Below are 8,615 nucleotides of genomic sequence, written 5' to 3' on the forward strand. Positions count from 1 at the left end.
GGGGTAATGGGGGTAATGGGGTAATAGGGGTAATGGGGTAATGGGGGTAATGGGGGTAATGGGGTAATAGGGGTAATGGGGTAATGGGGGTAATGAGGGTAATGGGGGTAATGGGGTAATGGGGTAATGGGGTAATGGGGTAATGGGGTAATGGGTCCCTGTACGTCCCACTATGGGGTTTTAGGTCCCGCTATGGGGCTGTATGTCCCTCTATGGGGTTTTAGGTCCCGCTATGGGGCTGTATGTCCCACTATGGGGTTTTAGGTCCCCCTATGGGTCTGTATGTCCCTCTATGGATCTGTATGTCCCCCTATGGGGCCATGTGTCCCAATATGGGGCCATGTGTCCCAATATGGTGTCCCACTATGGGGTGTTAGGTCCCCCTATGGGTCTGTATGTCCCAGTATGGGGTTTTAGGACCTGCTATGGGTCTGTATGTCCCCCTATGGGTCTGTATGTCCTGCTATGGGTCTGTATGTCCCCCTATGGGTCTGTATGGCCCTCTATGGGGCTGTATGTCCCACTATGGGTCTGTATGTCCCGCTAAGGGTCTGTATGTCCCACTATGGGGTTTTAGGTCCCTCTATGGGTCTGTATGTCCCACTATGGGGTTTTAGGTCCCGCTATGGGTCCGTGTGCCCCATAGATCCCTGTTACCCGCAGGCTGTTGGAGGGCGTGTTCCGCTATGGGGCTGTATGTCCCGCTATGGGGCTGTATGTCCCGCTATGGGGTTTTAGGTCCCACTATGGGGTTTTAGGTCCCGCTATGGGGCTGTATGTCCCTCTATGGGGTTTTAGGTCCCTCTATGGGTCTGTATGTCCCGCTATGGGGTTTTAGGTCCCCCTATGGGGCTGTATATCCCTCTATGGGGTTTTAGGTCCCACTATGGGGTTTTAGGTCCCGCTATGGGTCCGTGTGCCCCACAGATCCCTATGTGCCCCCCAGGCTGTTGGAGGGCGTGTTCCGCTATGGGTCTGTATGTCCCACTATGGGGTTTTAGGTCCCTCTATGGGTCTGTCACTGTTCCCGCTAATGGGTTTATCTAGGTCCCTCTATGCGGTTTTAGGTCCCAACTATGAGGGTTTTTAGGTCCGCAGCTCATGGGGTTCTTCAGGTCCTCTCCTGGGCGTTTTAGGATCCACTAATGGGTTTTCTGGGTTCTCGGCCTATGTGGTCTGTAAATATCCCTCTATGGGGTTTTAAGGTCCCGCTATGGGGTTTTAGGGTCCCGCTAATGGTCGTGTGCCCCATAAGATCCCTGTTACCCCCAGGCTGTTGGAGGGCCCCGTGTTCCACCGCTATGGGCTGCTATGTCCCGCTGATGGGGGGGTTTATGGAAATCCCTCTATGTGGTCTGTATATCCTCTATGGGGTTTTAGGTCCCTCTATGGGTTTTAGGTCCCGCTATGGGGTTTTTTAGGGTCCCACTAGTAGAGGGTTTTTAAGGTTTCCTCTATGGGTTTTAGGTCCCACTTGGGGTTTTGGTCCCTCTATGGGGTTTAGTCCCACTATGGGGGTTTTAGGTCCCTCTATGGGGTTTTAGGTCCCTCTATGGGGTTTTAGGTCCCCAGCGTATCGGGGTTTTAGGTCCCAACTATGGGGTTTTAGGACCCGCTATGGGTTTTTGAGGTCCCCGCTATGGGTTTTTAGGTCCTGCTATGGGTTCTGCAATGTCTCAACTATGGGCGTTTTAAGGTCCGCCCTATGGGTTTTTGGTCCTCTATGGGGTTTTAGGGATCGCGCACTATGGTCTGTGTTGTGCTCACCTATGGGTTTTAATGGTCCCACTCATGGGGTTTTAGGCTCCCACTATGGGAGTTCTTTAGGGTCCGCTATGGGTCGTGTGCCCCACAGATTCCCATTGCCCCACCAGGCGTTCGGAGGGCGTGTTCCCGCCTTATGGGTCTCGCTACGTCCACTTATGTGGGAGTTTTAGCTAAGAGTCTGCTACCGAGGGCTGTATCGGTCCCCTCCCTAATGAGAGCCTGATAACACACGGTTCTTGGGTCCATCTACCTCGGGTTTTAGGTCCGCTATGGGCTCCCGTGTTGGTCCCCCACTACGATCCCTGTTACACCCACCCCGCGAGGCGTCAGCTGTTGGAAGGGTGTTCCACCATGGGGCTGTATACTCCCCTCTATTCGGGGTTTTAGGTCCGCGCTATGGGGGCTGGTATGTCCCTCTGTGGTGCTGTATGTCCCCGCTATGGGGTTTAGGTCCTCACTATGGGGTGTTTGTAAGGTCCCTCTATGGGTCCCGTGGTGACCCCATAGATTCCTGTTACCCTCCGCAGGCCTGTTGGAGGGCGTGTCCCGCTATGGTCTTGCTACACCGTCCCCACTACTGGGGTTTTAGGTCGCCGCTCCATGGCGGCTGCCCAATCATCCCTCTATGGGGCTTTTAGGCGTCCTCTATGGGGTTTTGAGGCGTCCCCGCTATGGCTCTCGTGTGCCCCACAGCATCCCTGTTACCCGCAGGGCTGTTCGGAGGGCGTGCTTCCCGCGTACCTGCGGGCTGTATGTCCCGCTATGCGCGTCTGTAATGTCACCTACATCGGGCGCTGTATGTCCGCACTATGGGGTTTTTACGGCCCCCTCTATGGGGCTTTTTAGGTCCCCGCTACGCTGGGGTCCCGTGTCGCCCCCACAGAATCCGCTTTCGTGCCCCCGCAGGCTGTTGGAGGGCCGTGCTCCGCTAGTGGGCGACCTGTCATACTTCCTCTATCGCGGGTTTTAGGTCCCTCTATGGAGTTGTAATGTCCCTCTATGGGTCTGGTGTGTCCGCTTATGGGGTGTATTAGGTCCCTCTAATGGGGTTTTAGGGTCCCCTCTATGGGGTTTTAGGTCCCACTATGGGGTTTTAGGTCCCTCTATGGGGTTTTAGGTCCCACTATGGGGTTTTAGGTCCCTCTATGGGGTTTTAGGTCCCACTATGGGGTTTTTGGTCCCGCTATGGGGTTTTAGGTCCCACTATGGGTCTGTATGTCCTGCTATGGGGTTTTTATGTCGCCCCTATAACATGTAGGGGCTGCACATCACACTCTATGGGGTTTTAGGTCTGCGCTATGGGGAGGCTGTACATCCCACTATGGTTTTAGGTCCGCACTATGGGGTTTTTAAGTCCCGCTATGGGTTTTTTATGTCCCGCTATGGGGCTTTTTAGGTCCCGCTATGGTCGCTTATATTCCCGCTCTTGGGGTTTAGGTCCCGCTAATGGGTCCGTGAGTGCCCCATAGATCCGCTGTTACCCCCGCAGCAGGCTGTTGGAGGGCGTGTATTCCGACTATGGGACTGGTAATGTCCCTCTACCTCGGCAGTTTTAAGGTCCCCCTATGCGGGCGTTTTAGAGTCCCGGCGCTATGGGCTGCAATATTCCTCTTGGGGTTTTAGGAGGTACCCACTATGGGGTTCTTAGGTCCCCCGCTATGGGTCCGTGTGCCGCACAGATCCCCTAATGTAGCCCCCCAGGCTTGTTTGGAGGGACGTGTTCCGCTATGGGTCACTCGCTCACGAGGTTCCACTCATGGCGGTATATTTAGGTCATGCCCTATGGCGGCCTGTATGTCCTCTATTGCCGGGTTTTAAGGTCCCCACCTAATGCCGGGCCTGTAACATGTCCTGCTACTGAGCGCCTGTATGTTTCCCAAACTATGGGGATTCATTACGGTTCCCAGCTATTCCGGTTCTGTGTGCCGCCCATAAGAATCCGCCCTGTTACCACCCCACGGCTGTTGGAGGGCGTCGTTTCCGCTATGAAGGGCTGCTACGTCCACTCTGGGGTTTTAGGTCCTGCTAATGCGGGCTGTATGTACCCACTATGCGGGCTGTATATCCCACTAATGGCGCGCTTTATAAGGTCCCACTATGGGGGTATTTAGGTCCACTAATGGGGTTTTAGGTCCCCGCTGTGCGGGCTTGGCACATCCACGACGTTCTAATGGGGTTTTTAAGGGTCACGGCGCTAATGGGGTTTTAGGTTCCCGCTATGGGAGGTTTTTAAGGGTCCCCACTATAGGGGTTTTTAGTCCCGCTAATGGGGCTCGCACCATCCCTCTATGGCGGTTTTAGTCCCACCCTATGCGGGTTTTCAGGTCCCTGCTATGGGTCCGTCGTGCCCCACAAGCATCCCTATGGTGGTCCCCCACAGGCTGTCTGGAGGGCGTTGCCCGCTATGCGTCTGTACGCTCACACTTGGCTCTCGTCATCGTTCGCCGCTATAGCGGTCCGCTGCATGATGGCCTCACTTATGGGCTTTTTAGTCCCACTATGGGGCTTTTCTAGGTCCCACATATGGGGGTTTTAGGTCCCCTCTATGGGGTTTTTAAGGTCCGCTATTGGTGTTAAAGGCTCCCACTCATCCAATGCGCGGTTTTCAGGCTTCTCCAACCTATGGGTTTTATGGTCTTTCCCCCACTAACGGGGTTTTAGGTTTAACTGCTAATGGGTTATTAGGTCCCACTATGGGGTTTTTAGGAACTCCACTATGAGGGACTCTTAGGAACATCCACTATGGGGTTTTTTTGAGGTCCCGACTACTGGGTTTTAGGTCGCCACTATGGGTCTGTAATGTTCCTGCTATGCGGGATTTTTTCATCCGTCCGCCTACTGGGCGTCTCAAACCATCCCTCTATGGGGTCTTTAGCGTTCCGCTATGCGGGCTGTAACATCCCACACCAATGCAGGGTTCTTAGGGTCCCAACTATGGAGAGCTTTTAGGTCCCCACCTAATGGGGTCTTTTTAGGTTCCCGCTATGGGTCTTTATCGGTCCCCTAATGAAGGGTTTTAGGTCCGCTACTGGGTCTATCGTATACTTCCCTCACTCATACGTAATGGGGCTTTTTTACGGACTCCCGCTACTGCGGTTCTGTGGTGCCACCACACCAGATCCCTTTGTGCCGCCAACAGGCTGTTTGGAGGGCGTGTTCCCTATGAAGGTGCTTGTATATCCCTCATACTGGGGTAATTTTAGGTCCACTCTATAGGTCTTTTTAGGATCCGCTCCTATGGGGTTTTAGTTGCTCGCTATGCGGTCTGTATAATCCGCCTCTATGGGCGTTTTTTATGTCCCGCTTATGCGAGCGGTTTTAGGCTCCCGATACATGGGTCCTGTAACTATCCCCTCTATCGGGGTTTTAATGTCTCCGCTATGCGGTCCGTCGCGTGCCCCCATCAGACTCCCCTCACTGTGCCCCAAGGCTGCTTGGCATCGTGGCGTGTCCGCGTTCTATGGGGCCTGTCCATGTCCCACTATCGGGGTTTTAGGTCGCCCTCTATGGCGTCTGGAGTACGTGCTCCTCTATGGGCGTTCTTAAAGAGTTTTCTCCCCTATCGGGGCTGTATGTCCCCTCTATATATGGCGCCTTTTAGTCGCCCCTATGGGGCTGTAATGTCCACTATGGGGTTTCCAGGTCCCCTCATATGAGAGCCATCTGTGTGTCGCTGCTATGGGAGTTCTTTTAAGGTCCCGCTATGGGTCCGTGTGCCCCCACTAGCCTTCCCTGTATAACCCAGCATTACAACTACCCCGCTCGTTGGATGGCACGTGTTCCGCCCTACAATGGGCTTGTCATATCGCCTCTATGGGGTTTTAGGCTTACCCCGCCTAATGGGGCTTTTTCAGGCTCCCCGCTATGTGCGGCTGTCATGTCCCCTCCTGTGGCGTCTTGTATGTCCCCGCTATATGGGGTTTTTAGGTACCCGCAACTATGGGGTTATAGGTCCCACTCATGCGCGTCTTTAGGTCCCGCACATATGGGGCGTATGGTCCCTCTCATGGCGGTTTTAGGTCTCGCTATTGTCGGCACTGTATCATCCCTACTTTTAACTATGAGGCTTTTAATGTCCCGCTATGGGTCCGTCGTGCCCACACCAAGATCCCCAATTATAGTGCCCTCCACAAGGTTCCTGTCTGGAGAACGGAGAGCACGTATAGTTACCCCCGCTACTGCGGTCTGTAATGGATCGGCACTATGCGGACGCTTTTAGGCTTCCCTCTATGGCGTCTGTATGTTTCCCTCTCATTGGAGAGGAGATTGCTTTAGGTCGCGCACTATGGGTTTTAGGTCCCAAACAAAACATATGGGGTTTTCAGTCCCGCTATGGGTCACGTGATGCCTCAGTCGCATAAGATCCCTGAGTAACCAACCGCATATTAAAGGCTGATTCGGGGGCGTGTTCCATCTATGAGGGCTGTAAAGTATAATGTAAAATCCCTCTATGGGTGTTTTATAGGTACACGACAGACCTATGGAGGCTGTAAATGTCCATAATGTTATTGGGGTAATCTTTAGGTTTCCCCGCTACTTGAGGGCCTTATTCTGCGATTACCCCCGCAGCTAAATGGGGTTTTAGGACCCCAGCCACTATGGGGCTAGATTGCATGTTCACCATTACATATCCTCTCATTCTCTCTCTTCACTAATATGGCGCGTCTTAATAGCTAAACGGTCCCAAAACGACACTACTGCGCGATCGACGTGTGTCACCCAACACCGATCCTATGTGTGCCCCCAGGCTGTTCGGAGGGCCGTGTTACACGCTATGGGCCTTCGTACGGTCCCACTAATGGCGTCTTTAAGTCCTGCTAATGGGGCTGTATGCTCCCGCTATGGGAGTTTTAGGTCCCCTCTATCGCAGGGTCTTTTTTAGGGTCCGCACTAAATGGGGTTTTTAGGTCTCAACCTAACTGGTCCGTATTTAGGTCCTCTAATGGGTTTTAGGTCCCAGCTAAATCGGACGTTTTTTTTTTTTTTTTATTTTCTTAGGTTTCCTCTATGGGGTTTTAGGTACCACTACATGGGTCTTTAGGGTCCCACTCCATGGGGATTTAGCGCACTCCCACTATGGGGTTTTTCTGGTCGCCGACTATGGCGGTTTTAAGCGTCCCTGGCTATGGTCTGTAATGCCCTGCCTATCGGGGTTCTATATGTGTCCCCTACCTGGCGCGCTGCAACATCCTCCTATGGGGTATTATAGGTACACTCCCGCTATGAGGAGCTGTAGCATACCCACTATGGTGCGTTTTATAAGGCTCCCAGCTATGTGGGTTTTCAGGAATATATATCACACTATGGGGTTTTAGGGTCGCAGCTATGGGGTTTTCATGTCCGCTATGGGGATAATTTAAGGTCCCGACTATGGGTCTGTAATGGTTCCCTCTATATCTCTAGGGGTTTTCTATATATGGTCGCACCCTATGGGCGTGAGCTGTAATGATCCCACTATGGGGTTTTAGGTCGCCTCTATGGGGTCTTCTGGTGTGTCGCTATGCAGGGTTTTTAGGATCCCGCTATGGGTCCGTGTTGCCCACAGCTCCATGTTAACGCAGGCTGTTGGAAGGGCGTTTCCGGCTATGGGCCTGTAATATTCCTCTATGGGGTTTTACAGGTCCCAGCTATGGGTTTTTGGTCCCCGGCTATGGAGGTTTTAAAGGTCCAGCTATGGGGTTTTTAGAGTTCCCGCTAATGGGGTAATTTAGGTTCTCTCTACTGGGGTTTTAGGTCCACTATGGGGTCTGTGTGGTCCGCGCTATGGGAGTTTTAGGTCCTCTATAGGGGTTTTAGGTATCCCACTATGGGGTTTTAGGTTCCCGCATTCTATGGGGCTGCAACATCCCTCTTGGGGTTTTAGGTCGCCCGTTAAAATGGGTGCTGCTTACATCCTCTCATGGGGTTTTAGGTCCCTGCTATGGGGCTGTATGCTTCCCCGTTATCGGCGGTTTTACAGGTTCACGCTAATGAGGGAGGCTTTTTGGTCCCCTCATGGGGGTTTTTTTGGTCCCACCCTACTGGGTTTTAGGTCCCGCTGGTGGAGGTTTAGGTCCCACTATGGGGTTTAGGTCCCAACTATGGGGTTTTAGGTCCCGACTATGGGAGGTTTTCGAGGCTCTCCTCTAATGCGAGGTTTTAGGATCCACTATGGGGGTTTAGGTCCCACTACCATGGGGTTTTTTGGTCCCAGCTATGGGGTTTCTCACTGGTCCCGCTATGGGTCTGTAAATGTCCTGCCTATGGGGTTTTAAATGTCCCCCTATGGGCTCGCACATCCCTCTCATCGGGGTTTTAGGTCTCGCTATGGGGCTGTAAACATCCCACTCAATTGGGGTCTTTAAGTCCCACTACTGGGGTTTTTAGGTCCCGCCTATGGGGTTTTTCAGGTCCTGCTCATCGGGTCTGCATCGCTCTCACTATGGGGTTTTAAAAGGTCCCGCTATGGGGTTTTTGGTCCCTCTATGGGGTTTTTAGGTCCCACTATGGGTCTGTGTGTCTCACTATGGGGTTTTAGGTCCCACTATGGGGTTTTAGGTCCCACTATGGGGCTGCACATCCCTCTAATGGGGTTTTAGCGTCCGCTACTGGGGTTTTAGCGTCGCGCGTTATGGGGCTGTACTCCCTCTATGGGGTTTTAGGTCGCGCTAGGGCGCCTGTAATAATGTCCGCGTTATGGCGGTTTAGGTCCCGCTACTGGGTTTTTGGTCCCCGCACTATGGGCGTTTTAAGTCCCCTATGGGGTTTTTACGGCTCCCCCACATGGGGCTGCTATGCTCTCTGCCTATTGAGGCCCGTATCGGTCCCTCTAATGGGGTTTTTTAGGTCCACACTATGGGGTCTTTAGG

The 8,615-nt window shown here is 53.1% G+C and overlaps 1 protein-coding gene across 3 annotated transcripts in view; it reads left to right on the forward strand.

Moving 5' to 3' along the window:
- GPAA1 (glycosylphosphatidylinositol anchor attachment 1) overlaps nt 1-1,013 on the forward strand; it is a 13,793-nt gene extending 12,780 nt beyond the window's left edge. For all 3 annotated transcript variants that reach the window (XM_015850997.2, XM_032441833.1, XM_015850998.2), the window contains one exon: nt 664-1,013. In XM_015850997.2, coding sequence (XP_015706483.1) covers nt 664-838 — 175 coding nt within the window. In that variant the 3' untranslated portion in view covers nt 839-1,013. The remainder of the gene's footprint in view (nt 1-663) is intronic.
- The last annotated feature ends 7,602 nt before the right edge of the window (nt 1,014-8,615 follow it).

This window comes from Coturnix japonica, unplaced genomic scaffold (assembly GCF_001577835.2).
Source record: "Coturnix japonica isolate 7356 unplaced genomic scaffold, Coturnix japonica 2.1 chrUnrandom624, whole genome shotgun sequence".
NCBI classification, from domain to species: Eukaryota; Metazoa; Chordata; class Aves; order Galliformes; family Phasianidae; genus Coturnix; species Coturnix japonica.